At 36.6% G+C, this 15,098-nt stretch overlaps 1 protein-coding gene across 2 annotated transcripts in view; it reads right to left on the minus strand.

Annotated features, from left to right (window-relative positions):
* The window catches only part of LOC149815845 (bifunctional aspartokinase/homoserine dehydrogenase 1, chloroplastic-like), a 96,657-nt gene that overhangs the window by 35,950 nt on the left and 45,609 nt on the right, over positions 1-15,098 (minus strand). For both annotated transcript variants that reach the window (XM_089990047.1, XM_089990046.1), the window contains exon 12: positions 10,466-10,548. In XM_089990047.1, coding sequence (XP_089846173.1) covers positions 10,466-10,548 — 83 coding nt within the window. The remainder of the gene's footprint in view (positions 1-10,465; positions 10,549-15,098) is intronic.

Here is a 15,098-nt window from a genome sequence, read left to right on the forward strand (position 1 = left end):
TATCTGGACTGTCAGTGAACATGAGATAGCTACGTGGATCATACATTAAAATTTGGTGCATGCATATTTAAGTACCTTCCATTACATTTAATACACAAATTAGATACCTGATATAAAGTAGTCATAAACAACTAAAAATCTGAATGGATATAGAAATATACAACGCATGCTATGCTGTATATATATATATATATATCTATATATGCAGGAAGAAAATCTGAATATATATATATATATATATATATATATATATATATATATATATATATATTCAGGAAAAGAATCTGAATATATATATATATACAACGTATACTATGCTGTATATATGTATATATATTCAAGGAAAAATCAGAATGGATATATAAATATACAGCGTATGCCATGCTGTATACACACACACACACACACACACGCAGGAAAAGAATCTGAATGTAAGTACTGTGTATATACACAGGAGCACACTGAAGTTAAACATAGGTGCTCTACTGTGTATATACATAGTAAAATCTGAATGTAGGTGCTGTGTATATACACAGGAGCAAACTGAATTTAAACACGTGCTCTACTGTGTATATACATAGTAAAATCTGAGTGTATGTACTATGTTGATGCACAGGAGCAAACTGAATTTTATTAAGTATGCCATGACACCATGCTGGGAAGTGTTGTTTATTATTATTTTTCTTCTTGACCTAAATGCCCTTCTTTAGTATTCTTTGTATCATATGTAAATGGGGGTATTTCCAATATGTAACTTATCACAGGTTAATATAAAAGAAAAGCAAGAGGCACGATTTCCCATATTGGGAATCGTGTGTTTTCATCCCCATATGTTTTCTTTTCTCTCTGCATGGAACTCAAAAACCCTAATTCTAACATTTTGCTTCCCATTTGATCCCGTATCACTTCCTCTTTTATTCCTATTTCGCTTTTAAATTGCTTCATCATTTCTCGCTTATAACTTTTAAAATATCTCGCTTCACACTTCTGCTTATCATTTTGTTTCTCGCTTCTGCTTCCTAGTCTGGTAATCTTGGTTTGTACCTTAGTTGTCAAAAGCGGCGCCTAGGCACAGCCTAGGCTTATGGGTGTAGGCAGTAGGGCCTTATTTTCCCGCCTAGGCCACACCTAGACTTTAGGGACATGATTGTTATTTTTTTCTCTCTCTTTTTTTTTTCTTTTTCTTCTTCATCTCGCTCTGAATGCTTTCTTTTTTCCTTATCTCTTTTTCTTCTTCTTTTCCTTTTCCTTTTCTTTTTCACCATATATTTTTCTTTTTTTTCTCATTTTATTCTTCCTCCTTTCACCCTCTACCTTCTCTTTTTCTTCCTCTTCCTCTTCTTCTTCTTCTTTTTCTTTTTATTCCTTTTTTCCTTCTTGTTCTTTTCTTTCCTTCTTACTTTTTTCTTCTTTCTTCTTTCTCCTCTCACCCCTCCACTCTCTTCTTTCTTCTTCTTCTTCCTTTTTCCCTTTTTTCTTTTTTTCCTTCTTTTCTATTTTTGTTCTTTATATCATGGTGGAACGAGGATGTCAAATTAGCTATTAAGGTTAAAAGAGAGTGTTATAGAAATCTAAGTAAGAGTCGTGATAATGAGAATTTAGAGAAGTATATGATAGCAAAGAAGGAAGCTAAAAAAGTAGTTCGAAACGCGAGGGCTAAGGTATATAAGGAGGTTTATGACAAGTTGGATACCAAAGAAGGCGAGAAGGATATTTATAGGCTTGCAAAGATGAGAGATAGGAAATCGAGGGATTTGGGTATGGTTAGATGTATCAAAGATGAAACGCAAAGGGTTTTAGTCAAAGATGAGGAGATTAAGGAGAGATGGAAAGATTATTTTGATAAGCTATTTAATGATAGTCATGCTCAAGATCTTGGAGACTTCTCCATTCCTTTTCATGAGATAAATCGTGACTTCATGCTCAAGATTTAAAAGAAAGAAATTGCAGATGCTTTGAAGAAAATGAAATCAGGAAGGGCAGTTGACCCAGATGGTATACCTATCGAGGCTTGGAAATGCTTGAGAGAGAAAGGATTAGAATGGTTGACAAATCTTTTTAACTTGATTTGGCGAACAAATAAGATGCCTAATGAGTGGAGGAAGAGTACTTTGGTGCCTTTATATAAGAATAAGGGTGATATACAAGATTGCACAAACTATCGTGGTATAAAATGTAATGAGATATTGCGGAAATATAAAGAGTGCATACAAGCACATACAACAATGAAAAAGAGACAATATCACAAGTCCACGAAGGGACAATACAAGCACAAGCCTTTAAGAAGGCAACAATATACAAAGCCTCTTATTGAAAAGAGAGAGAAGCTCTCAAGAATGAAAAATATACAAGGGGATCACCCCTATTTATACAAAAGGAAGAGGAGAGAGAGGAGGCAAAATGCCTCAAAAGGGGAGCCAAAAAGGGGGCTCCCATGGAGTCGTTGGGAGCCCCCAACGGTCACATTTGTGACCGTTGGGGGCTCCAACGACTCTATGTTGGAGCCCCTTTTTGTTATTTGAAAAATACAAAAAATAAAAGGAAAAAATAAAAAAAGAAAAATACATTTAAATGAAAACTGAAAATAGTTGTTTTCTAAAACAACTATTGTGAAATTACAAAACTACCCCTATCGGGTATTTTGTAATATACAGAATATATATATATTATATATATATATATATATATTAGATACATTTTAACACCCCCCCTCAAACTTTACGGGGAGATGACGGAAAGTTTGCCAAGAAGAAACATGAAGCGAGGAGCCGGAAGAGCTTTAGTGAAGAAGTCCGCCAACTGATATTCTGAAGTGACATACGGAAAAGAAATAGTTCCTCGCAAGAATTCATCACGGACATAGTGGCAATCCATTTCGATATGTTTTGTACGCTCATGAAAAGTATGATTGCTCGCAATATAGATGGCACTCTTGTTGTCGCAACAAAGCTTTGAGGCTTCGGTGATATCAACTCCCATGTCTTTAAGCAAACTGCGAAGCCATACAAGTTCCATTGTCGTGGTTGCCATAGCCCGGTACTCAGCTTCAGTGGATGATAGTGAAACTTTCTGCTGCTTCTTGCATCGCCAGACAATCAAAGAGTCTCCTAGAAAAACACAAAAACCAGTAGTTGAGACTCGATCATTGGGATTACCTCCCCAATCTGCATCAGTATAAGCAAGAAGATTCAAGGAAGAAGAGGAGGATAGAAATAGCCCTTTATTGATGGTATTTCGAATGTAGCGGATGATTTGGAGAACAGCACTCATATGCACAGTTGTAGGAGCATGCTGAAATTGGCTAACAGAGTGAACCGCATGAGTGATATCTGGTCTGGTGATGGTTAAATAGGTAAGAGACCCAATGAGTTGTCTGTAAGGTGTAGGATCTTCCAGAAGAACCCCATCCTCCAACCGCAATTTGGCATTAATAACCTCGGGAGTCTCTACTTTCTTATCATCGGAAATCCCAGACTTAGAACATATATCTGCAGCAAGCTTCATCTGTGACAAAATATATCCTCTAAGAGAATATGCAACTTCAATTCCAAGAAAATATCTGAGAAAACCTAAGTCAGACATATCAAAATTATTTTTTAACATATTTTTAACATTAATAATACTATTTTGATCATTCCCAGTGATAATCATATCATCAACATAAAGCAACAAAATTACGATACTAGAACCTGCATGTTTAACAAAAAGTGCAGTGTCAGTATAACAAGAGTGAAATCCTAACTTTATCATGATATCACTGAAACGATCATACCAAGCCTTAGGAGCTTGTTTAAGGCCATATAATGCCTTTAAAAGCCGAAGAGTTTGACCTTGCTTAAGATTTATTCCGGGTGGCGGATCCATATAAACTTCTTCACTTAAACTTCCATTTAAAAAAGCATTTTTTACATCAAGTTGATAAATAGGCCATTTTTTGGTTGATGCAACAGCTATTAAAGTCCTAACACTGGTCATTCGAGCTACAGGAGCGAATGTTTCTTCGTAATCAATGCCATATTCTTGGGAGTATCCCTTAGCAACTAATATAGCTTTATATCGTTCTAAAGAGCCATCGCTTTTAGTTTTAACTTTGAAGACCCAGCGACAACCAATAGGTTTTCTGTGTGAGGGTAGATTAACTATTTCCCAAGTATTGGCCTTTTTTAGCGCATTAAGTTCAACTTGCATTGCTTCAACCCAATGAGGTATAGATTTAGCTTGATTATAGTGTGCCGGTTCAAAATAAGAGTGTAAGGTTATTAAACATGCCCGATAGTTGGGAGTTAAGGAATCATAGGATACAAACCTATTTGGAGGTATTGATATTCTAGAAGAATGCCTAACTTGTGGTTCCTCAGTGGATTCAGAAATTTGAGAGTATTTTTCGAGGGCACTAATAGGATTTTCTTGATTTCTTCTTGAGTAAACATTTATATTGGTATCGCTATCATGAACATTTATATTAGAATCACTATCATTTGAGGGTGTTATGTCAAGAGGGGATACCTCACGAGAATCATCAATGTTTTCAAGAAAATCTTCTTGTATGTCATCAATAAGATCATATAAGAATATATAGTCAATTTCATTTGTTTCTTCTAGTTTATCAAAACCGTTTTCTTCTTCTAGAAATGTTACATCTTTTGAAATATATAATTTATCATTCTTAAAATCATAACATCTATACCCTTTTTGATTTTCACCATATCCTAGAAATACACATTCAATTGCTTTTGGAGATAACTTATCCCTTTTGTGTGATACGACAAAACATTTGCAACCAAAAATACGAAGACGATTGAAATCGGGTGAAAATTTAAAGAGTTTTTCATATGGAGAAGCATTTTTTAACTTAGAAGAGGGCATTCTATTGATTAGATAGATTGAGGTTAAGACGGCTTCGGCCCAAAACTTCTTTGGAATATTCTTAGAAATAAGTAATGTTCTAGCGGTTTCAATAATGTGCCTATGTTTCCTTTCCGCTAGGCCATTTTGTTGGGGAGTCCTAGGACATGACTTTTAATGGCAAATGCCATTTTGGGTTAAATAGTTTTGGAATTCGTGAGATAAGTATTCGCCACCGGAATCGGATCTTAAAATAGATATGTTACTTTGAAATTGATTTTGAACCTTTTTATGAAATTTTTTAAAGAAAGTAAATACTTCCGATTTATGACTAAGGAAATAAATCCAAACATACCGAGTAAAATCATCAATAAACGTGACATAATATGAATAACCCCCTTTAGACATAACCGGAAGAAGCCCCCAAACATCCGAATGCACCAATTCAAAAGGCCTTGATGAAAGAAAAGTTCTAGTTGGAAATGGAATAGACTTCATTTTTCCAAAAATGCAATCTTTGCAATTAATTTATTCTTCCTTACAAAATTTGTTTCCAAAAGGAAAGAGATACATTTTGGAATAACTTGGATGACCAAGTCTTTTATGCCAAGTTGCCATGTTTTTTTCTTGGACATAAGAACAAAAAAAGTTTGTAGGGAGATCAAGATAGTCCATATAATATAGGTCTCCCTTTCTATGGCCTTGCCCAATCCGCTTCCCGGACCGGAGATCCTGCACAAAGCAACCATTAGATGAGAAAGATATTTCACATCCATGGTCGGCAATTTGAGAAACCGAAAATAGGTTTAAATTTAGTTTAGGAACAACTCTTACTTTTGGAACACAAAAATTTTGTGAATCTTTAAAAGAACCAATACTTGAAATTTTTAAAAAAGTTCCATCGGCCGTAGAGACACAAGAGTCCTTTGAATTGGTGCAAACATCAACAAGTGCATTTTCATGAGGGGTCATATGAAAAGAAGCTCCGGAGTCAAGGATCCAAGAATACGTACCGGGTGAAGATGATGAAGCAATAGCCGCACCCGATGTGGAGGAAGAAACTTTTAGCATTTGTTGGAGAGCCATAGATATTTCTCCAAGAGTTTCTTTGATGTCATTGTTCTTGCCTTCATCTTCTTTGGTGGTGGTTTCCTCAAGAGAAGCCACTTTAGGCTTGAAGGTTCCAATAAGCTTAGGACAAGCGGGTCTAATGTGACCCGGCTCATTGCAATAATGACAAACAATCATTTTTCTTCCTCCATTGTAGTTTCCTTGTTTCCCAAAATGAGGAGGCTTATAGGTTCTAACATTATTACCCGGTTTGGATACGGCAAGGACTTCATCAACATGCTTACTCATGCCAAGCCTTGTCTCCTCTTGAGTGATTTCGGCAATAGCATCCTCAATAGGAGAAAAAATAGATCTATGGAGAAGTGAAGATCTCACTTGCTCAAATTCGGGACGTAGCCCAAAAAAAAAATTAAAACAATCGTTCTTGTTCCATTTGTTTTTGCCTTAAATCAATATCTTCCATAGAAACCCATTTTGGCTCTAAGAGAGCCAATTCATCCCATAGTGGGTTTAGGGCACTATAATAGTCTTGAATGCTAGAATCACCTTGCTTGGTGGTTCTAATCTTTTCTTGCAAGAAGCATGCTCTTGCAAGATCCTTTTGGGTATACATACCCTTCATAAAGGACCAAGCCACATTGGCTCTACGAAATTTAGCTATATTAGCACATACCTTAAGCTCAACGTTGTTTATAAACCACGCAAGGATTTTTGCGTGATTGCTTTCCCAATCTTTCACTTCTTTTTTATGACTTTCAATGGCCTTAAGGCGAGCATCTCCTTCAAGAGCCTTTTCTTGACCTTCTTCTTCCTTCGTGAGCATAAGCTTAGGTTCCGGAACGGTACCCATGACAAAACCCCAAAGCTTCTTTCCTTTGAGGTTATTTTCCATTGTCGATGCCCACATCATATAATTCTTTCCATTGAGCTTGAAAGAAAGGTCAATTTTTGTCTCCATGATGTTACCAAGAAGTGAGAAGATATCTATTAGATATGAAAAAACACGAACCACACCTTTCCTTCAAGAATCGAGTGGCTCTGATACCATCTAATGAGATATTGCGGAAATATAAAGAGTGTATACAAGCACATACAACAATGAAAAAGAGACAATATCACAAGTCCACGAAGGGACAATACAAGCACAAGCCTTTAAGAAGGCAACAATATACAAAGCCTCTTATTGAAAAGAGAGAGAAGCTCTCAAGAATGAAAAATATACAAGGGGATCACCCCTATTTATACAAAAGGAAGAGGAGAGAGGAGGAGGCAAAATGCCTCAAAAGGGGAGCCAAAAAGGGGGCTCCCATGGAGTCGTTGGGAGCCCCCAACGGTCACATTTGTGACCGTTGGGGGCTCCAACGACTCTATGTTGGAGCCCTATTTTGTTATTTAAAAAATACAAAAAATAAAAGGAAAAAATAAAAAAAGAAAAATACATTTAAATGAAAACTGAAAATAGTTGTTTTCTAAAACAACTATTGTGAAATTACAAAACTACCCCTATCGGGTATTTTGTAATATACAGAATATATATATATATATATATATATATTAGATACATTTTAACAATAAAACTCATGAGTCATACTATGAAACTTTGGGAGAGGGTGATTCAGTCTAGGTTGAGGAAGGTTGTCATGATATCGGCGAATCAATTTGGTTTTATGCCTGGAAGATCAACTATGGAAGCTATACATCTTCTTGGACAACTTATTGAAAGATATAGAGAGAGGAACAAAGATTTGCATATGGTTTTTATTGATTTAGAGAAGGCATACGATAGAGTACCTAGGGACGTTCTCTGGTGGACAATGATGAAGAAAGGTGTCTCTCAAGTACATTAGTATAATTAAAGATATTATGAAGGAGTAGTAACCAATGTCCACACTTGTGGAGGGGTGACAACCAATTTTCCGATAACGGTTGGGTTACATCAAGGATTTGCTTTAAGCCCTTTCCTATTTGCGATAGTGATGGATGAGCTTACGAGATCAATTCAAGAAAATGTACCGTGGTGTATGTTGTTTGCTGATGATATTGTTTTGATTGATGAGTCCAGAGTTGGGGTTAATGCTAAGTTAGAATTATGGAGACAGACATTGGAAGCTAGAGGTTTTAAGTTGAGTAAGAGTAAGACTGAATATATGGAATGTCGGTTTAGTAAGTAACGAAGTAGTGATGGGAGTGTAGTGAAGCTTGGTGAGCAAGAAATACCGTTGAATGATTATTTCAAATATTTGGGATCCATCATTCAAAAGTATGGAGAAATTGATGGAGATGTAAATCATAGGATAAAGGTTGGGTGGATGAAATGGAAAAGTGCAACTGGAGTGATGTGCGATCGTAGAATGCCATTGCGGTTGAAGGGAAAGTTTTATAGGACGACTATTAGACCCACTTTACTATATGGTACGGAATGTTGGGCTGCCAAGAGACATCATATTCAAAATATGAGTGTAGCTGAGATGCGGATGCTTAGATGGATGTGTGGAAATACAATAAAAGATAAGATTCGAAACGAGGAGATACGTAAGAAGGTAGGTGTTGCACCCATTGAAAATAAGATGCGAGAGAATCGTTTACGGTGGTTTGGACATATTCGGCGAAGGCCTAATGATGCTCCAGTTAGAAGGTTGGAGAAATGGGAAAATATATTAGTTAAAAGAGGTCGGGGTAGGCCTAGGAAGACTTGGATGGAGATGATAGGAAAGGATATGAATGCTTTGAACCTCACCGAAGACATGGCATTGGATAGAAATGATTGGAGGAAAAGGATTCATGTGGAAGACCCAAAATGAATTTCTTTTTTGGTTCATATCGCTGACCCCAATTGTTTTGGGATGAAGGCGTAGTTGTTGTTGTTGTTGTTGTTGTTATATGTATGGAAAAGTGCAACTGGAGTGTTGTGCGATCGTAGAATGCCATTGCGGTTGAAGGGGAAGTTTTATAGGACGACAATTAGACCCGCTTTACTATATGGTACGGAATGTTGGGCTGCCAAGAGACATCATTTTCAAAAAATGAGTGTAACTGAGATGCGTATGCTTCGATGGATGTGTGGAAATACACTAAAAGATAAGATTCGGAATGAGGAAATACGTAAGAAGGTAGGCATTGCATCCATTGAAAATAAGATGAGTGAGAATCGTTTACGATGGTTTGGGCATATGCTCCGGTTAGAAGGATAGAGAAATGGGAAAATATATTAGCTAAAAGAGGTAGGGGTAGGCCTAAGAAGACTTGGATGGAGATGATAAGAAAGGATATGAATGCTTTGAACCTCACCGAGGACATGACATTGGATAGAAATGATTGGAGGAGAAGGATTCATGTGGAGGACCCACAATGATTTTCTTTTTGGTTCATATCGCCGACCCCAATTGTTTGGGATGAAGGCATTGTTGTTGTTGTTGTTGTATATGTATGCCTGTATTTTTTACAAACATATATATATATATATATATATATATATGGGGTAATGTTTTCTACACTCGTGGGTAAGGAAACCTCTAGTGAAAAAAATTAATGTTTACTACCCTTGTGGGTAAGGAACCCCAAAGTGAAAAAACTAATATTTATTTTTCTCCGTTTTTTTTGCACATTTGACCCTTCAGTTGTGATCTATATATTTAATAGAAACTGACCTTTGGATCATGTTTTTCTGATCCATATGTCAGATTTTACGAGGGTTGAAAAATCAACAGCCTATGATGCAACTTTTCAAACCTCAAGAAACATATTTTTACGCTAAAAAACTATGATCCAAGGGTCGACTCCTATGATTTTAACCATGCTGAACACATCCATGGGGTCAGATTTCATCAAAACAATTTCCTGAGTGGTAACTAGGGGTTTCCTTACTGACAAGGGTAACAAATACTATCCCTATATATATATATATATATATATATATATATATATATATAATGATTTGTGTTCAATTTCATGCAATTTTATAAATTTTGCAATATGTTACATTGAATTACACACTTTAGTCATAGTTACAATCATATGTTTGTTACTAAATTTAACTATTTATTGTAATATTTCTGTTTTTCTTGATGTTTTATTTTTTGGTCCCGCCTATACTGACTAGTCCCACCTAGGACCCGACTAGTCCTTTTAGGGGTCTTCCGCCTAGGCTCCGACTAGTGCTTTAACAACTAAAGTCTATACCTTAATTCTAGGTGCCCAATCAGCAACAATGTCATGAATACATAAGGAAGCAGACATCCGCAGATGCAAACATGCAGTTGTGCAGTCACATAACCAAAGATATCTATTCACCAAAATTGATTAAAAAACAAGAGGAAAATGTTGCATGATTTCTGATGCCTACTGTGCAAAATATAACAATAAACATCATCATCCAGGTCATCATAAAAGACAATGCTTTCTGATGCCCAAAAAATTATGCAAAGAATAACAATAAGCATTATCATCATCATTTTCATCATCAGACTGTACAATATGGCATGGTTCTTATTTCTCCATTTATTGAAGTTAGTGACAAGCAAAATGGCCATAAATATCCTAGTGGACTTACACATTGTTCAAAATCATTTTCCGTGTGCCCGTGATTCCCATCACACGCAGATCAATGTTGAATTCCTCCTTAAGAATTGCAGCCTATGAAAATAAAAGATATATGTGCCATTAATGTTGATGGTACTCCAATATGTAGATACAGCATAAAGCTTACACATCCTACACACAATGAAATAGTTATATACTTGAAAAATTTGTCCTAAAGCTGAAAAAGCAAAAAGGTATCCATTTAGATTTGTGGTAACAGATTAAAAGTTCAATTGCTATACCAGGCAGCTGATAGTGCAATTGCAACAGAATTAATGATGTGAACCCTAATTGTCATAGCATGATCGCATCTCAGAGGAAGGAAAACAAGATCACCCTTCTTTCAATGATCAGATAGAACAGTCACATATACTTCAAACACTTGTTAGATCCCCTCATCTAAGCTAGAGAATTGCGACGCATTTTGTTACTGAACAAAAATAACTAACTTAAATTGTAGCCACCTAATCATCCACTTGGTTCATATTCCATCTTTCAATTGACATTTCAGCCAATTGGGAACATGGATGGCATGCTCCTATGCTTCAAATTTGTTAAGAAAATGTACCAATCAGCTACAACCTTAAAAACAAAACACTTTGTTTCACATCCAATTTTTAAAGATAATATTAGATCAAACTCAAGATCAGAATTTTTTCAAAAGAATATATGCAAAATCTATATAAAACTTTGGACAAAGCAAGTGAAACTGTGAAACATATGCATACTATTGATTTCCATACATTTCAATATACACATTTAAATTAGTAATTATAAATAAGATTAATTACAAAAGAAGATAGAACTAATAAGCATGTTACAATAATTTAATAGATACTTTCTTTCAAGTTCATTAAAACTGATATTTAGGACTTGGTGTATGTGTGTATTGTGTCGTGTGTGTATGCGTGCATGCACATACATGTATTCCCTTGTCTCCCTATGCTACCATACTCCTGACTTGAACTGCATTCGTGCACATTGCATCTATAATTATAGGTCAGGTATGGTCCGTAGCTACTTTGTAGTATGGGATTGAATACTGATTCCAGAATTGATTGTTCCATACCCGATCTATTTATAAAAGAGATCCTATTTTAGTAGACTCCATCTGCCTGGATTATATTCAGTTGGGTCGATAGTGAATAAAGATTTAAATCATTAGCATGACTAGGAAGAGGAGATGGGAGAGGAAGGGGAAGGACGAGGTGGAGGCGGTGGGAGAAGAGCAAGGGAGATGAGGAGGTGAGGTGGCAGCAGCAGAAAGAAAGGAAAGGGAAGGAGCAAGTGAAAATGCACGTGTATATGAGAGAGAGAGAGAGAGTACCTTGCTTGCTAGAGATACAGTTGTCAAAAGAAAAAAGTGGTTGCTGGAAAGAATGAGCGACCAGACACTCGCAGAGGGGAGCATTTATTGTTGATCTAAACCCCCTTTTATTTTAGGATCATTTTGGATTTGGTTAAAGTTAACTGAGTCCAAAAGTGAGTATGGCTGACTAGACCCAACACCTGTTGACCTGGGTCCATGCATGTCGGGGGCTGCACCTGCATCGTGTTGCACTATTTTGACATAGGTGCTTTGAGGGTGCAACGGCACCAACGTTACATAGTTAGCCAACATCCAAAGACTTGTGTATATTTCCCTTAAAACAATTCGTTGTTCCCCTTGACATGCCAAGTAATTGAACCCATATAGCTGAAACCTATGTCACACGGACTCGGCTCCAAGGTCGCCGCACCCGCGTCGACACGCACCGACACGGGTGCGGACACGGGTGCGGCTCGGACTCGGTCAACCCGACCCTGGGTGTGGTCAACGCACCCAGGGTCATTTTGGTCCATTTTTTGGAAAAAAAAAATTGAAATTTTTTTTTAAAAATTTTCTGGGCTACAGCTGTAAGGAAAAAAACCCATCACAACTAAAAAACCTGTACACTTTCAAGTTTTAAGTACAGAATGGGCACAACTCAAGTTTTTGTGGTTTTTTCCTGTATGAAGAAAGTGAATTATTACAGTGTATGAAGAAAGTGCCCAAAAGTGAATTATTCCTGTATGAAGAAAGTGTACAGAATGCCTTCACAACTCATCACCTGTCCCCTAATGGGCACAACTTTGACCGAGTCTTATATATATATATATATATATATATATATATAGCCGAGTCCCCGTGTCCAAAATTTTTGAAATTGCGCCGCACCCGTGTCGCACCCGCACCCGCACCCGCACCCATGTGACATAGGCTGAAACTATTTTGTTGAGGTCTGAACTTTGTCGTAAAGTAATTAGCCATTGCTCATATCATTGTTAAATTGTAATTACAAATCATTGTAATGCTCATATATATTTTATATATATATATATAAAAAGAGAGATACATAAACATATATATTTCATATATATGTACATGTATCTATCTAATTATATATATACAAATATTTATCAGCTGTAGGGGGATTTTAGTCTTTTTCTCTTTTTACGCATATTCATCTTTTTGAATATGTTTGTATATTTTTTCTTTTTCTTTTATTTATTGTACTTTGTGTACCTTGGAGGGCCCACATATAGCCGTTGGGCCCCTCCAACGACTACATGTGGAGCCCCTCCAAGGCTCACAAAATCCATTTTTGTTGCTCTATAAATAGAGCCCTTCTCTTTGTATTTATCATGCTTCGGGTCAAAGCCCAAGTGATTAATAAAGTATTTTTATTCTTTTTATGCCTTTGTGCATTTGTGAGATTTAGTGGGTTGTGCTTTTGTGCACAAGTGTTCTAAGAGTTCTTATTGTGCATGTGTGCACGTGTTTTCATCAAGAATATTAAGGTCTTGATCATTGTATCTTGTTGAAGATACTTTTACATGGTATCAGAGCAAGTTGGGAGAAAGAAAGATCGTGTGGATTCTCAAATTTTTTCGGTGCCTCGAAAAATGTGCCCTCAAATATTTGGTGATTGGGGTGGATCCTTTTGTTCATCCAATACTTTAGAAGATTCTTCCACCAAGAAAGATCTAAAAATCTCTTGAGGTACGTATCCTTTGTCCTCATTTCTCCTCTCCAATGGGTGAAAAAGACTCATTTCTCTCTCAGCTTTAAACTTAATGGCTTCAACTATCACATTTGGGCAGGAAATATGGAGGCGCATATTAAAGAAAAGGGTTTTTGAGCTATGTCCAAGGCTCGATTCCCAAACCGGAGCCTAAGATCACCTTGATGGAGAGAGAAGAAATAAAAATTCTTGAAGGAGAAGAAAGAGCCAAGGCTCTTGAAGATTATAGCAAAAAACATGAAGAATGGGAGATGAGGAACTTCAAAATCCTCTCATGGATTTTCTCGTCCGTGGAGACAAGAATCAATGCCAAAATCATAAAGTTCAAGAAAGCTTCTCAAGCGTGGGAATACCTTGAAAAAATGTACACTTCAAGGGATTTATCTCACAAATACTATATTCAAAAAAGGGCCTTGACCCTTCAACAAAACGAAATGACTATTAGAGAGTATTTCGCGGAGATGTCTTCCATTTAGGATGAGCTTGCCATGCTTGAACCCAAATGGAGCGGAGAGGCTATTAAGCTTAGGCACAAGCAATTAGAAGAATATCGTTTTTTCAATTTTTTGAATGGGATTAGGCTCGAATTTGAACAAATCCGATCGTCTCTTCTATCCGCCTTCACTTCCCCCTTTTGAAGATGTAATTACTAAACTAAGTGGGGAAGAGACACGTATGGGTATAAGTAAGAATAACCCAAGTGTTCTAGCAACACCTTTCAATAATGAAGAAAATGAAGGTGTTAATGTCGTTTCAAGACCGGAGAGCAATTTAAGGACCTACAAGCCTCCTCATTTCAAGAATCAAAATCAAAGTTCAAGCGGTCAAGTAGGAAAGCGGTCAAGTAGGAAAGAGGGATTATAGCAAGCTCTTGTTCCACTTTTGTAAGGAACCGGGGCACATCAAGCCAATATGTCCAAAATGAAAGAAGTTGCTAGCCATGGCTACCACATCCCAACCTCAAAAGGAAGAGTGCTCATCATCTTCAAATGAAGCTCTCTCATTACAACAAATTGTGGATGCTCTTCAACCTCTTCCCAAAGGGGCTATTTCCGGAGCCGGCATGTCAACCTCTTCTCCTCCTGGTAAGACATCGTGGCTTTTAGATTCGGGTGCTTCATTTCACATGACCCCAAGTATGAGCCCTTTTTCCAATTACTCAAATAATCGCTCTCCATCCTTTGTTTCAACTGCGGATGGAACATCTCTTGAAGTAAAAGAAATTGAAAATTTTGAAAAACAAGGTTTTTTTATCCCAAAAATTAGATTTATACCTAAACTAAACTTAAATTTATTTTCGGTTTCTCAACCCTCGAATCATGGATGTGATATAAAATTTTTGTCTAACAAATGTTGGATACAGGATCGCCGGTCCGGGAGGTTGATTGGGGAAGGCTCTAGAAAGGGCGATCTTTACTATGTCGATTCTCTTCAAATTCCAAAGAACACATTTTGTAATGTTGTCTAACAAAAAGATATTAATGTATGGCACAAGAGACTTGGACATCCAAATACTGTAAAAATTTTCCATTTACCTTTTGTTAAAAGTCTATGTAAAAG

Source organism: Nuphar pumila, chromosome 15, assembly GCF_984573655.1.
Source record: "Nuphar pumila chromosome 15, dmNupPumi1.hap1.1, whole genome shotgun sequence".
Taxonomy (NCBI): domain Eukaryota; kingdom Viridiplantae; phylum Streptophyta; class Magnoliopsida; order Nymphaeales; family Nymphaeaceae; genus Nuphar; species Nuphar pumila.